Here is a 16,441-nt window from a genome sequence, read left to right on the forward strand (position 1 = left end):
AAGGACAGATAGGTGTCTGAATTTCTTCTAACAGCTAATTGCACAAGATCTGACTCTTCTTTGTCAGCTGACGGATGGATTTCACACCAGCTTGGTCATATAGATTTGATAATGAGATTTTGAAAACAGCACGAGTAATGTTTAGCGTACTTAGTCCCTCTCCTCTCGTTTTGCCTCCCCATCATCACCGCCCTTAGCACAGCACCTTGGCGTTACCATGGATCGTCGCCTTCAGGAAGCCTTCCCGTGGCATCCCTGGTGTCTACTCCAATGCCTGCTGGTGACCATCAGATGATCTTCTCTGCTTTGTTGGAGCAAGTGGGTTTCTATCCTCTGAGCTGGGGCAGGCCACCCTGGGGCTCTAAATACCCTCCACTCGGACACTCCCAGTGCCTGAGGACTCGCTCCTTTGCCAAGGGTTCCTTCCCACTTTGGGTCTATTTTTACTGTGAAAAGGTATTTCCTGTAGACCCCAAGCTTGAGTTCCTTTCGTCTCCTGAATGCTTCTTGCCGATGGCTTTAAAAATGCCCCATAGTCCTCATTTGTCCAGCCTAAAGTGCGCATGGCTTTAGGCTTTTCGTTTTCTTCAGATGGCAGGCTGGGAGACTCGCTCTGCCTCCAGATCTTTCACTCAGTCAGTGCCCCCACCATGAGCGACGCCAGTTTCTCTGAATCTCACTTTTCTTATCTGTCAGATGGGGGATTAATACAATTCACAGGTTCTCAATGCTATTATCCTATTTGTGCTAGAATTTAATGATACATTCCCTTTTTCTCATGTTTGAACTCCAGTTCCAGCACCGTCACAAGAAAGAGCCTTGCAATATTTGGGAAGCTGATGTCAATCGAATGTAAAATACTGGGTTTCAGAATGGAGTGCATTGTTACTTTGGAAACACAAAGGAGAACAGGACTATGGCAAGACAATGCCTAATTGGTTCAGGATGATAGGGTACTGACATTGGGGAGTGATTCATTTCACTTCCTCTTGACTCGTGAAGGTCTGAACACGCTGGCTATATTAAGTTACAAGTACCCTCTCTCCTGCCACAGTCAGAGACTGCTCACCTCATGTCTGTCCCATCCTCACTTGGCCTTACTTATCCTTTGAAGTCTCAGTCATGAGCAAAATGGTCAATCTAGAGCTAGACGACCTGTATTTGAACCCCAGCTCCAACACTTACTAGCTACGGGACCCCAGACAAGTTTACTAAGCTTTGTGTCACAGTTTGCTCAACAAGAAAAGTGCCTACGGCAGATGCTTAGGGCTCGCGACGGCCTCATACACATATTCCCTATACTTGATTTACTTATCTTGATAATACTTACTTGATTGATTATACTTATTGGATTGCTATGAATGTTACCTTTTTGAAGCCTGCTTTTCAACTGCATGGTTGCCTTCTAGAATGCTGTCTTCTATTGCTCTACAGACAACGGTATCTTGTATTCAGTAAGGTCCCCTGAAGTGTGGCTGATTGATTGGTCCATTATGTTAGAAAGAGAATAGTAATCTCATTTTTTTTGTCTTAGTTAAAAGTCCTGCCCTTACTCCTTCCCCTTCCTCCCAAAAGATCTTCTAACAGTGTGCGGAATTCTCCACTTCCCCAGGGACCTTTAGGAAAGGAGTCCTTGGGAATGACCACTGGGCCTTTATAATTCACTGAGCCCTTGATCTGCAAGAGATTGTATATATAAATTCATCTGCAAGAGAATGTATATAGAAATTGAGAATCAGATATAGAGAAAGGGTTTGTCAAGGTCAGTTGGGGGGATTGGTGGCAAAGTTCAGACAAAAAGCCACATCTCTTGGCTCTCAAAGGAAGGTTCGCTCCATTAGACCACTGTCTGAGAGCAGAAAATGCCTGAAGCCAGCACCTGAACCAACTGTTGGAATTGGTACCAATTAAGAGTGCATGCCACTTGGAACAAATTACAAATGTTTTCTTTGAAGCCTTAGATTAGAACTTGGATTACTTTTTGTTTTGAATCTGTAAGACTCTCAGGAAATGGTCAAAATCTTGCAACATATTTGAAGAATAATAACTAATGCCTGGTGCAAGGTAGGCACCACGCTATGTACTTTATGTGGATGATCTCTTTTGGTTATCCCAACAGCACTTTGAGGAAGATACCGTTTATCATATCCCCATTTTGCAGAAAATGAAACTGAGGATTAGAATAATGGAATAACTCAACCAGGACTTTACAGATTTTCGGTAGAGAATCCAGAGTTTGACCCCGGAGTGCCACGTCTCATTGGCTGCACGATCTGCTGCTACCTTGATGTTTCGAAGGCAGGGCCATCGTCGTAGGGTACACGATAGCGTGTCTTGCTCTATTTCAGGAATGTGGTTCATGATACAAAGAAAGGGAATGTCTTGAAAATTTGAGTCTATGTAAGCCATGGTTAGAATGAGGGTAAAGCATGATCTGGGCTAAGGATGAACCTTAGAGGGGCACCTGGGTGGCTTAGTCACTTTCGGCCAACTGACTCAATTTCCGCTTAGGTCGAAATTCGTTCATGGTCATGAGATCCATCCCCGCACTGGATTCCATGATGACAGCATGGAGCCTGCTTGGGATTCTCTCTCTTCCTCGCTCTCTGCTCCTCTTGCATACTCTCTCTCTCTCTCTCTCTCTCAAAATAATGAAACAAACTTAAAAAAAAAAAGATAGACCTTCGAGACACCCTATGAATGAGTTTAATACAGGGGCACTGCTGAATTTCCATGACCGATGAATGAGTCCTCAGCCCAAAGCAATACAAAGTTAAGGGCCCTTTTCTTAAGACACAGTGGACTTTAAGTGTAACCATGAGAGGAACCATACAAGTAATGAAAACGTTGTTTGAAAAATAGAAGTTTCCTACTTGTTTGATCAAGTTGAGACTTGGCACCTCTTCCGGGGAGGTGGGGCAGGAAGGACGTGCGTTCCACTTTGTTCACGTCGGGGATGTGGGCCCTGCACTCTCTTGAAAGGCAGCTTCAGGAATGAAATCAGAGCCATGAGGATCTAAGGGTTCCTCGATCTATCACAAGGGAGCCCGGAAACCAAGTTTGATCACACAAGGAAAAAACCCATTCTAGATTCTTCATCCAGAAAGGTGCGACCAGGGAAGCTACCTTTCAGAGGGGAGGCGCAGGGCTTCCCATGTTGTTTTTGTGCCCGATATAGGCCTGGAAAACCTTTCAGTATGTGTGGGACAGAAGCAATCCTTTTCTCTTAGATTTTCTACTTGGGCTCTGAGTGAGCTAAAGGGTACTGACTAAATACTTGCATCCTTATAAGATGCAAAAAATACTTCTAACTGAAGCCATGACCTAGTTAATTGTCCGAAGTACAACCACACTGTCTTTTTATCCAGTTGTGTATGTGAGATTATGCAATTTTTCAGGAGGAGCGGACTGTATTTGTCACTTTGGTCCAATGCTTACTAATGTCAGTTTCACTCAGTGAAACCTCTCAGAAATGAGCCATTGACTCCTGCCTGAAGATTTCCAGTGATGGGGGAAATCAACCCCTCACTTGAGAGCCTAATTCCATCATTGGATAAATCTAATTGGAAACAAGATCATTTTCTAGCATGTTTGCTAAAGTAAAGAAGAATCTCAACCGGGGCAATCTGCTCGTTTCCCACGAGTGAATGGAGGAATTTAACTTCTATTGTTAAACTCATGTATTATGTAGTGTGACGACGGCTAGAGCACCCTTAATTGATCCTGTGGGTAAAAGACACAATTGCAATAAAAGAGGGAGGGTCTAATTTTCACTAAGTTCATATTTTGAAATAGACAGCCTTCTCTATCTTGGTGTGTAGTGTCTAACCAAATCATCACTGAAAGCAATTCTATGAGTGACAAGTGCGTCCGAAGAACGTCTCACTATCAGACTTCTTCCCAAGTAACCTGACCTTTGAACAAAGATAGATTTCTTCATCTTTAATAAACTCACAAGGAATCAGGCTAGCACATATTTAAATGGACAGCTTAGAATGAGGCCTGGGAGGACACTACCCCAGGCATGACAGAAGACCCTGAGTGACCCAATATCCTTCATGGATTAGGCTACTATGTTCTGGTCTTCCTTGGTAGGGAGGTTGACTGACATGTGAGAATCCCAAGCAGGACTTTACAAAGCTTCCAGCCCAAATCTTCTAGCCCACCCTCTCTCAAACGTCCCATCCTTGGGAGGAGAGACTGGTTCTTTCCTGACTGGCCCAGTTCCCCAAGCCATGATAAGCTCCAGGGAGTGGTAACTACTCCTGTGTTCCCTGCCTAGAAGCCCCTGTTTAGAGGTGCTGGTGATGTCTACATATGAAGAGAATTAAGATTGCTCTAAGAACTTGACCAATGTCCTCTGGGCTGAAATCATCCTAATTCTACCATTCTACACTGCACTTCCATAGATGGAATTGGTATGTCTGACTCTGAAAATATTGGCTTTGTGGGCCGAAAGCTACCTAATTGGTCTGATGAAAAGATACAAGTGAAATGACCCTCGATATCATTTGACCGCCTGGAGGGTGTTAGAAATAGCAGTAATTTTACAGGACAATATCATGAATATAAAGGGAGTCTCACAAAGCTACTGTTTGAATGAGGGATGGATTTTCTTCCTCAGCCTCCTTGAAATCTTTGAAACCTGTTCTTCCCGCCTGAAGGAGGTGGCCTAAATATTCTTACCATTCTGGGCCTCACAAGAGCAGTAAAAAGCCAAGAGTAACCTGATACTGTAACAGAATAGTTATTTTTAAAAAATGACTTCAAAAATAAGGTCACTGAAATGATCGGGACGTATCCGATTCCGAAAAATAAGAGAGAACACCTGAGACCATTTGGTTCACGCTCCATAGTCCTACCTCTCTGCATCTCCAGGGCATCTAGGAGAGCACTTGTCAGAAGGAGCACTGGGTGTCGTACGTAAGTGATGAATCATGGGAGTCTGTCCCCCAAAGCAAGAGCACACTGTATACACTGTATGTTAGCCAATGTGACCATAAATCATATTTAAAAAGTAAGAAACGGAGTGGTCCGACAAATTCTGAGTGTCTCCAAAAAAAAATGCGTTTTGTCACTACCTAATTCCAGAGTCCAACCTCCTAATCTATTAGAAAATTCCTTCATTCGCCTAGCCTCTGCCACAATTCCTCCTTAATGACGCCATTCCAGTCATTGTAACTTCAACAGGAGTGGGTGGGAAGGAGGAAAAAGAAATGTCCAGGTTTGTGATGCGTTTTTCTGCAACTCTTGCAAGCCCCCACTTAACTTTGATCTCTTCATAAAAGATAAAACGGGAGAACTTCTGAACATAGATAAGAACCAATGGTGCTCAGCCAAAGGCTTATCTAAAGTTTCTCTTGTGTGACAAATGCTTGCTTTCATGTAGCCGCGGACAGCAAAAAAAAAGTAGCATTAAATGAACGTATTGAAAGTACGCAGGGCAAAATTCGGTTCGTTCCAAGTACTATCCATGACAGGTATTCCTACTACTGGAAAAGTGGGCGAGCTCTGATCGCTGACTTGCGAGTGGAAAAGGAAGCTCGCCCATAGCTTTGTCTACCAACGCCTTTGGTCTTTGAGGTGGCTCTTCTCTGCTTTTGCCTGCTCTCTCAAGCCATCGGCTCACACGGTTCATTCCTTGACTGCTCACACCCAGCCTTCTTTTCGGATACACAGCGCAGGGGCAATTCCGGGGCTCGACCTTCCTACGTCCACTGCTCTGAGATGGATGGAGCTGTCTCACGTGCCTGCTTATTGGCTTCTTCCATTTTCACACATGTGTGGGCAGCGCGAATGATGGGGGTGCCCTTGTTTTATCTGGGTGCTTCCAGGAACACGTGGTGGATCGTGCGTGCGTGTGTGCGTGTGTGTGTGCATATATGCATGTGTACATATCTGTGCATGGGTGTGTGTGCGTGCCTGTCTGTGCATGTGTGTGTACGTGCATTCATGTGTATGTGTTTGTGCATGTACACGGGTGTGCGTACCTGTTTGTGCATGTGTGTGCATGCATGCATGAGTGCCTTGTGTGTACATGTATGTGCACACATGTAGCCACGTGTGCGTTTGTACATGCCTGTGCATGGGTTGCCCATGTATGCGCGTGTACACGCCTGTGCATGTGTATGGGTGTGTATATGCATGCAAGAGTACGTGTCTGTGCTTGTGCATGGATATGTATGCATGTACACCTGTGTATGTGCATGGGGGTGTGTGCACAGGTATGCATGTGTACACGTCTATGCATGTGCCTGTGTGTGCATGTATTCGTGTGCATGTACATGCATGGATGTGCACATATATGTGCACGAGCATGTACATATATGTATGCGTATATTGTCTGTGCATGGGTGTGTATGTAGCGGAGGCAAACAGAGAATGAGAGAAATGATCATGGTTTAATTTAGATTGTTTTGTTTCTGCCTCCAAGGTATTTGCCGCATGCACGGCTATGTGTTTGTACATGTGCATGGGTATGTGTGTACCTGTTTGTGCATGTGTGTGTACATGTATGCATGTGTGCATGCAAATAATCCCTCCCACGCACCCCGCCAGCCCCATCCTCAACACGTTCCAAACTATATGAAAAGAAGCACCCTGAAAGCAATAAGATCTTGTGCAGTGTGGTAGAAAAAGTCCGAGTTTTGGAAAAAGCTAGATTTGAATCCCCGTTCTGCTGTCCTCTACATGTTTGAGCCCTGAGAAAGTTACCCCAAATCTCTGAGCCTCTCTCCTCTATCAAACAGCGAAACGAACCCCTACATGAAAGGACTGTTGGAAAAATCAAGTGAGGTCACAAATATAAGACGCTTACGGTGGGGCCTGATAAGAAAGTGATCAGCAAATGCCAGCTTCCTCGCAACACTGTCGCCTCGAGACGCTTAAGAAGTACTATCTGCATTTCATCTGCACAGCAAGCTTGTGAGGTGGTCACTACCGTGCCCATCTCTAGGATGGGAAGCTCAGAGACTTGCCCGGGGTCACGAGCCGAAGTGTCGGCTGGAAGGCAGTGGAGGCCGTGTCTTTCTGTCTCGGTCTGTGTCTGAAGCAGGCAGCACACAGCACATGCTCTGAGCTGAGCCTGACGGGCTTCCCAGGGAGACACAAGCATGGACGGAAGGACTGTCCTTGCAACGGCAGAAAGAGACCCATGTGTGAAACATACAGTCCTTCACTGGTTTGGTTTTGGGGGGAAGAAAGGCATGGCCTTTGGGACACCAAACGCTCTTAAAGAGCTGATCTTTCTCATCTTACTTGGAAGACGGTTGTAATAGAGAATTTGGAGTAATCAAATCATTTAGAGAAAAGACACCTGAATCACCCTTACCTAGTTAAATACATCCCAGGGGGCCAAGGGGGCCACGCGTGTGCTCCAGTGACTGAGAAGCAATGCGGGGCTCCCTCAACGGGCTGTCTGTGTGCACTCAGTTTGTGTGCACCTTTATGTACCTTTGTGATTACGAATTTATGAAGGCTGTGCCCCTGGTACACAAGGCACAGTGAGATGGTCACCTCCCACCATTTTTAATGAGCTAGTTTCTTTAAGGAAGCTCTAAAAGTGTGAGATTTATTTATTTATTTTAGCCTCATCCTGGTTTGGATCGGCAAAGGATTAATCAGAAAGGAAGGGAACAGAATAACTATTGCATTTATTCCACCATCTATTCTCTGAGTCTTATGTCATCTTATATTCACAACAACCCAATGAGGGGCAGATATTATGACCGTCATCATCTCAGTGAGATCACCTTGTCCTGTGTCACCCAGTCAGTAACTGGTAGGAAGTGGGTTCAAGCATGTCTATCCGGTAATCAAGAGTAAGTTCTTCCTCTGGCGTTTAACAAAGACCAGACACTTGTGAGATAAAATGTAGCTTACAAAAGTCCACCTGAGAGATGGAAAGTTCTCAACTTGTCAGCATCCACTAATGACCAGGAAATTCATCAACCCTCCTTTACACCTGCTTCTATTTCCAAAGTGGGATTTGAACCCGGGTCTGCTTGACTCCAGAGTCTGAGCTCCTAGAACACTGTGAGCTCTAGAGAGACATTCCCTCTAGGCCTGCCTGAGGCCACACTGGCATCCAGTGTGGATCTAGGACCTTCTGATATGCCTTGATCTCTGAGGGTGTAAGGCAAGGGACAACCCCAAGTTCTAACATACAGCCAAGGACAGAGAAAGGTGGCCACCAACCTGGGACAAAGGAATCCTGGGAGAGTGTTTCCCTAAATGTAACTCCCCCTGAAAAATCAGAATCTTGGGGACAGAGTAATGGGTGGGTATTTGTATTTTCAAAAGAACCCCAGATGATCTTCTAGGTGGAAAAATATCAGCCTAGGACAAGGAGACTTTTTATCACTTGAAAGTTTCACAATCACATAAGGAGGTCTTTTCTCAAAGAAAAAGGTTTTGGAATTTAGCAAAAAGATGCCAGCATTGAAGAAAAGAAGGAAATTTAGTCATTGTTGATATGGTTTGATTTTAATACTTAGACTCCCAAAACGCCCACACCAAAAGCATAACTTCTCATAAACAAATTTTGAACTATATATTAAACATAGCCTAACCTTTATTTGAGAAGAGGAAGTTGACTCATTCTGAGGTGGTGATATTGTTTTTGAACACTAAGCTTAATGAAGTCACTCCAGGTAAGTGTCCTTATGCTACTGAGCTCTTCAGGCACTAAAAATATTAGGCCAGTTTATTTGGCCTGGCAACATCCATACGTAATTGTAATTAATTGCCTTCTCCATCCTAAGCTTCATAAATAGTAAATAAAGAGCCTTGTCCTAGAAGAGAAATGAGGACCAGAGGCTGATAAATATCACCTTCTCGTAAATGTTCTGGGGTTCATTATATAAAGAACACTCACAAATCAGTAAGACCGAGGTGAGCACCACAATGAAAAATGACAAGGCGAATGTGCAAGTCACAAAAGAAGAAACAGACAAAAACCATAAAAATACACACAGACACAATTTCAACCTCAAGAACGACTGAAACATTAAAAGTGACGGGAGGTGCTATTTCTTATCAAGGTGGCAGTTTAAAAGTAGAGACACAATTTTGAGAGCGATTTCGGAACGTACATCAAGTATTTTTAAATGCAGATCCCCTAGCAGCCATGTTTGGGATTCTATCCCAAGGAATGAATTAAGCATGGGTGTATGATTTAACTAAGGCAGTGGTCACTGCAATGCGGTTTATAATTTATAATAGTGAAAAACTGAGAGAAGAAGAGCCAAAGATGCTTAAAACAGGCAAGGAAGTAACGTGCAGTTACAAACATTCGTACAAGAATTCGTAACTGCACACTTAATAGTACGGGGAACAGCTCAAGCAAAGAACACCTAACAGCACGTCACCCATTGTTATTTACAAAACAATCCCATTGTGAAAGAAAATGGTGCGTGGATGAGTACAGAGGATCACGGTCATGGAAGCGTAGCATGACTGTGCCCAAGTCTTTACAGCGGTTATCCTGGACCGTAAGATCACATGAGATGCCATTTTCTTCTTTGTCTTCTATGCTTGGCACACACTTTTCTTAGTGAAAATACATTCATTGTTTTTTTTATAAGAAAAAGGATCATATATAAGAAAAGAAAAAATCCACTATGGTCAGTAGTATTGGACAAACGTGTTGTGTTTCTACACCCCTTTACCATAATTCTTGTTTCTGTTTGCCCCTGAGATCTGTCAGCTGTCTCAGGAAACAGTGAGCTTGAGACTAAAGAAGGGCAGAGGATTCGTCTGTGAAATTTGGGAAGACCTTTGATGCCTGGTCTGTGCCTCCCAGCCTCACCCAGAAGTCTGCTCAGAAAGTCTTCGTGGGGATTCTGGGAACTAGAGATGCTAAGAACCACTGATTCTAACCGGGCTGGGGCCCAAGCCCTGGCTCACGTTTTTTGTCCTCCACGTTGGTAAGTTTTGAAAGTGAAGAGAGGTGCTCCCAATAATCACACTGAGAAAATAAATGTCTCAGGCAAACCAGGACATATGGTCACCATGGTCAGAGGGAATTCAGAGGCTCATCGCATCGATTGCTGAAAGGTACCAGGGGCTGTCCAACTCTCTCTTCACAGATGAACTGTGAACTTCACAGATGAACAAACTGAGGGCCAGAGAGAAGGAAAAATGGGTTGCCCAATCTCGGCGAAGCCACATGAGTCATGAGCATGCTTTTTTGAAGCTTAACACAAAAGACTCCTGTGTGTGTGTGTGTGTGTGTGTGTGTGTGTGTGTGTGTGTGTGTGTTTGTACCACCATGAAATGACATGGTAGGGAGTGATCAGAACTTCACAGTCTTCTCTCCTGAAGCTTCGCTGCAAAGAGTCACATCAACACTGACTCATGTCTTTTGGCTCTTACGGTTCTAAAAAATATCCCGAGGCCAACTACAGGAGTCAAGACAGTCTTCTCTAAACTTCTCCTGAATCTGCATCTTCGTTCATTCAGCAGACATTTATGCAACACCACGCGGTATGTAAAAGCCCCAGCTCACAGAACCCTGTTGGTGGATGGGGCCAATTTTTATAAGTGAATGAGACCGGGAAATGTGTGAATGACATTTCAAGGGAGATTTTATGTTCTCTAGTTCACTATAAAGGCGGGGAGGGGATGGCGTTCCCTTGTTCGCAGGTCTTCTTATTGTTCGAATAGAATGAAGCCTTTCCTTCCCCACAAAAGTTCCGATGGTAAAATCGTTGTTTCCGTTTCCTGTCTTCCTTTTGGAAAACATGCCTTTATGGCTCAAACTTGCTCCTAAGAAGCAAGGTAGGGCAGTGGGAGGAAAGAAGTCTTTGGGGTCACAAAGACTGTATATATTTCAACAATCCTAAGATGTGCTATTTTTTCCCCCACCTTTTAACAGCTCTGGAACCAGAAGGCAACTTATTCTCAACGGAGTTCTTCCAGAGAGGTCTTTGACTGCTTCTGCTGATCAGCAGGGGGCAATATCAACCCGGGACTTCTGTACATTCAATTCTCTGCCTGAGGCTTCTTAAAGGCCACATTCATTGCGTGAAATCAGGTGGCAAAGCTATGTAGATTTCATTTTGGAGTTTAACCTCTTGGAGAGCTCCTTTTTTGCCTCGCCAATATCAGGAGATAAACCTGTGGGTTTCCTTACTCTCCTTATCTGCCGGGTGGGATTTTTTTGGTCCATCTTTACCTCGAGGGTAAGCCCAGCTTATTGGGAGGAGTTCCTTTTAGACTCCGCCTACTGGGTGATTTTTCCTTCTTGATGACGCATAGAAAATGGGGCATCTCATAGTTGATGGTACCTTCGAGTCAATAAAACGTGGCAGCCAGATTTTGAGATCTAGGACCTCTCCTTGACCTCTAGGAGGCTCAGTTTTCTCTTTTGTAAGCAGGACAGTAATGTTTGTCTGAGGACGCAATAAACTGATATACATAAACACCAGGCACACGGTAGAGGCACATTGATGCTGGTCTCCAATTTTGGAATCTTGTGGACTTGAAGGCACTGTGTCAATTTTGCTAAGGTTCTAGGACTCTTTCCTACTTACTCTCTCTCCCGAACCCCTGCTCCCTGCCTTCCACTCCATCCACAGTTCAAAGAGGAGAGAATGGAAGTTAGCACAGCATTGTTGTCTTTATATGAGGAACTGGGAGAGAACGAGCCCGGGACTCCCAGGATAGACAGTGCGGTGCATAGACCAGGCACCGGCTGGGGGGCTCAGCCGGTGCCCTCCGGGGGCACTGGAGGGCTCAGATAGAAGCCCCTCTACAGACAGGTGGCGTCTGGGCAGGCTACCTAATCATTTCCCCGTGTCTCCATTTCATCAAGCATAAAATGAGGCTCATAATAGCACTTACATCACATTGTCATTGTCAGTGCATTCATTCTAAAAGCTTAGAATAGTGCCTGGTATTTGGTAAATACCAATACCATCGATGGGATCAATAAAATCAATGATTCCTACTTGTTATATATCCTCTGCTCGACAGTGATGCAGCCCCTGGAGAGAGAGTCTCAAAGCAAGAGTCAAAGAGGAGTGTCTCTGTGACAGAAGGGGAGCGAACCTTCCCCGACGCGCCCTACTGTCCTCACTGCGGGGAACCAACACATGCGACATGCAGAGCCCGCACTGGAAGGTGCAAGGCTGGACAGTCAGTGGGCAAATCCCCCGTGTCTGTTCAGGGAACTACTCTTTGCTTTTCCTAGAAGAGCTTCTCCTGGACCCAGAAATCAACCACAGACACATTGTACTCTCCCCAGCCCCCCACCCCCCCCACCCCCAGGTCCATTCCTGCTCCAATACCGGGTCCCTGCAGAGAAGATAGAGACACCACTGAATACAATGCATTAAAAATGATCTATCGTCTGTAGGAGTCAGGTCATTAGCGACGCAAGTACATCTTTAGCAAGAACGAACAAAAGGGTTTTGTATAGCTCTGGACATAGGTATTTTACCCAGGCTAATTGAGAAGATTCTTTGCTAGACTACCTCGTTTTCCTTCAATATAGCAACCGAGAAAGAAAATGCATTTAATTTGGACCTTAAGCCCTTAATTATATTACAAATAAGAAATGTCTACCTGCTACTCGGAGGGGGGAGGCGTTGAGTGAGGCAAAATGGTTCTTCTCTATCTGTTTTGTTAGTACACAGACTCAATGCATTTCAAATTATGAACCAGAGGTGAAGACATTAATTTTGGAGTTTGCAACCTTTCAGGTAGTTATCAAAGACACTCATTGGGAACGGTACATGCGCACAGAAGTGTGAATTCTCCAAATCGAGGAGAGCAGAGCGTCCGAGGGAGCTGAGCAAAGTAACAACAAACTGCTCGCTGAAGCTTTGCAGAATATCGGATCAAACTCCTGAAATTTGCTTGCAAATTCCCTGCTGTTTTTGCCTGAAGCTCCTGCAGAGGCCAAGCGCCTCCTGTGCTCAGTCAAGGAAGGTCTGTCAGCTTCCATCAGCACAGAGGAGCAGCCCAGTTAAACAGGGGCAGTGCCTGCCTCCTCACCGTCTTTTATAGATTAGAGCGAGAGCAGGAGAGAGGCATGGGAAACCGTCATCTTCAATAGGGCGATGGCTGCCATTTTTGAACACTTGACTTAATCGAGGCATTGCCTGGAGCCTCTCATAATAGCCTATTACGAGGGAGGTACATCCATTATGCTCACCACCCATTGAGGAACTCAGGCTTAGAAGGGCACAAGGCAAGAGAGTGACAGAGGTAGAATCTGCACCCACCACCCACCTTCTTTCCCCTGTGCCTACATCAGGAGCGCTCCGAGCCAGCAGACAACTGGGAAAATGGGAGAAGAGGGGTCTGTAATCTAAGAAAGGTGGTCTTTGTCACCAATGCTGGTGTCAAGTCATTGGGTGTCCTCATACCTTACGTGACAGAGAGCTACAACTGACACGAATTCTCCTAAAAGCAAAAGCACGTGCGTGTTACTGTCACTTACTGGTTAAAAATCTCACAGTGGAGGGAACTCCTTTGTTCTTTTCATGACCTTCCCCTTAGAGAACAAAGCTGGGGCCCCCTGTATCTAACCAGCCTCTCCGTTCATGGCCTTCAGTCTACTCATGATTTGCAAAGAGAAAAGGAAAAGACAGCACCAAACCAGACTAAACAAACAAACAACAAAGACACCGACCAACACCGCAGCCCCCGGGCTCTCTCTCCGGTCCCGTCAACATTTACGACAATTTACTTCGGAAAAAAAGAGCCACTGTGGAGACCCAGCTCTACCTTGTGCTCCAGGCTGGAGTCTTTAAACATCAGTGAGAATGGCTTGATATGCTCTCTTCTCAATTTATCGCCACTCCGCAAGTCGATGGTATGTTCTATTCTCTTGTTAATTTCCTCAGGCCCAGACTGGACATGCAAAGCTTGTGCAAGATGGTTTGGAAGTAGATTTATTGAATTTCTTGTTAGGGCAGCCAGAGTCTAGGGGGAAAGCACATGCAAACACAATAAACCTGCTAGTCCCCGTTGGATTAAGAAGAAATGCAATGTTTTTAGATCAGGTTGCATTGCAAACACAGTAACAGCGCTCCATGCAGTTGTATTCGGTGAAACCTACAGAGGTTCATCAGTTAGCATTTGCTTCAGAGAAACACAACCTGGCGAAATATCACATCAAAAGGGACACTTGCCTTTCCTCTGGGTCGGTGCACTGCCTTCCTTTGGTTCAGGTATTTAAAGAGGTGTTGGCTTGGAGATGTTAAATCAAGAGCCTTTCTTTAACCAGGCACATCCCTGGTATGAGAGAAAGAGCACCGACAGGAATCACAGAAAGTGAAATAGCTGAAAAGCCCACGGAAAGGCTCATCTCCCACCGAGCAGCGTCCACACTTTCATGTGGTCTTTCCTTTCATGGTGGTGGAGAGACTGGGAGACCCAGGGCTTGCATTTTTGTTTTTGTTTTTGGTATTCTTTGTGGCCAGACAGCCAAACGTGCCGGGATGGGCTCCTTAAACTCGATGAAGGTTGTTCGATTTTTACACTTGGCAGGTACATTCCCCCCGCCCCCCGCCATAGCCCATTATATATCTATGTCTTCATACGGGTGTATGGGCTTAATTCCCTTTAGGCAAAAAAATGCAAGCAGCTGGAACCTCTCACCATTTCCCTGGGATAAACAGCATGAGGTAGGGAAAGGCGCGACCATCCTGGTTGGTCACTGGGTGCGGCTACATGGAGGCAGGAACAGCATTGGCTTCTGAAGATCCACCGGGTGCGGCAGGGGGGGCCTCTGTCTCCCGGTGTTTCAGGGCAGGTGACGAGACCCACCGGCTGGATCGAGCCGAATGCGATGCCTGTTCGCAGCTCCAATTTAAGACAACTACTTTGACAAAGAAGTGGGAGTTTGAGCTGAGGGGGTGCCCAGCTCTTCCTCCAGGAGATTTCCCCCAGGAGAGGTACAGGATGCGGTGCGTTTGTAGAGCCAGGAAGTGAAAACTCCCTGCCTCTGTAGACACTCACCGCATCGGCTTTTCTCTGCCAGCCTCCCAGCTTGGCCCCCGGGGCCAGACTGGGATCGGATGATGGAGCCAGCGGATGGCAGCCTGTGGGTACCGACAGAGCACCCAGAGCCCTCTTGCCCGAACCCTTCAGGTATCCCCGAGCCTCACTCAAGAGCCATCAGCTCAAGAGCTCAAGAGCCATCAGCTCATCTACAGCTGGGCCAGATCCTCTGACTCTAGAGCCAGAGTCAGGAGCTTTGAGCTCACGGAGAACTTCTAGCCCATTCCATAAGGAATCTTCCTGTGGTCCTGTTAGACTCTGCATTTTAACCTTCGCGGAGGTAGTCAATGTAACCTACATTCAAGGTCTCTAAAGAATTCCGTAGTAGGCCTTCATCACCGGTAGAATGTACTGAAACCCCTTCTCCAGCCCCAGGCTGAAGGGTGGGGGAGTATGTGCCAACATAAGTAAGTAAAGTAGATGGTCTCAGGGCACCGAAGCGGTTGATTTCAGCTCTGAATACCAAATGCTCTCAGGGCACTGAAGCAGTTAATTTCAGCTCTGAATACCAAGGAGGCTACCGCAGAGAAAAAGATAGCCGTTAGGGGGAGGTATGGCAGGATGAGAGGGGAGGAGGAGGGCTGGAGCGGAGAGAAGGAAGCAGGGACCAATGTTCCAGAAAATTGAACAGCAGGATCCATGCAGCGCCAGAGGGCTGGAGCCCCTGGGATTAAATTCTGTTACAACAGCATCTCAGAAGGCAAAGGAGACTGTACTGTCGGCCACACTGAGCGTCCCCCGGTTCGTTTCTCGGGCACAAACTCTTTCCACAGTTTGGAAAATGACGGAATTTAGGTCTTTCTCTTGGCGGGGGGCGGGGGTGGGGGTGGGGGGATGATGCTCAAACTGCCCTTGTCCGGGCATACACTTTGACCCATACACTTGGCTTAGAGATGCCAAGATGCTCGCCCGGCAGGTGCTTGCGGCCAGGACCTAACAGCCGGACGTGCCACCGGCTAAATATCCACTCGATACATTTACAGCTAGGTATTTGTTTCTCCCCCTGCCATTTTAATTTTCTCACAGTTTTCCTTCTTTGAACTAAACTGATCCTACTCTACCAGTTCCTTATGCCTTCAATGGCTCTTGACCCTCTGGATTTCACAGAGGAGTTTCCAAAAATATTTTGGGGACTGATTTCTATAATTAACAGCAGCAGCCACAATTGCCATGAGGACAGTTGATGTGAGCACCGCTTTGAAAACATAAAGGGTGTTTCCCCTGATAAGAATGATGCGCTCTTGAAACAAAGGAGAGTCCTTTACATCGCATGCATTTATTTGAAGGGGTAACTCCCCGCTTTGCCCTCATTTTTCTTAGGTTGATGGGAACTGGCGAAAATGTCAGGAGAGACTGACTCTGGTGTGTAAAGCAGACGTTCAAAAAATCAGCAATGCATGTTGCTTCCTGGCTGCCTGCGCCATTGGCC

General features: G+C 45.8%; 1 protein-coding gene across 1 annotated transcript in view; it reads right to left on the minus strand.

Annotated features, from left to right (window-relative positions):
• ADCY8 (adenylate cyclase 8) overlaps window positions 1-16,441 on the minus strand; it is a 220,151-nt gene that overhangs the window by 71,582 nt on the left and 132,128 nt on the right. Inside the window, exon 8 of the mRNA XM_042923617.1 lies at window positions 13,735-13,932. Coding sequence (XP_042779551.1) covers window positions 13,735-13,932 — 198 coding nt within the window. The remainder of the gene's footprint in view (window positions 1-13,734; window positions 13,933-16,441) is intronic.

This window comes from Panthera leo, chromosome F2 (assembly GCF_018350215.1).
Source record: "Panthera leo isolate Ple1 chromosome F2, P.leo_Ple1_pat1.1, whole genome shotgun sequence".
In the NCBI taxonomy this organism is placed as follows: Eukaryota; Metazoa; Chordata; class Mammalia; order Carnivora; family Felidae; genus Panthera; species Panthera leo.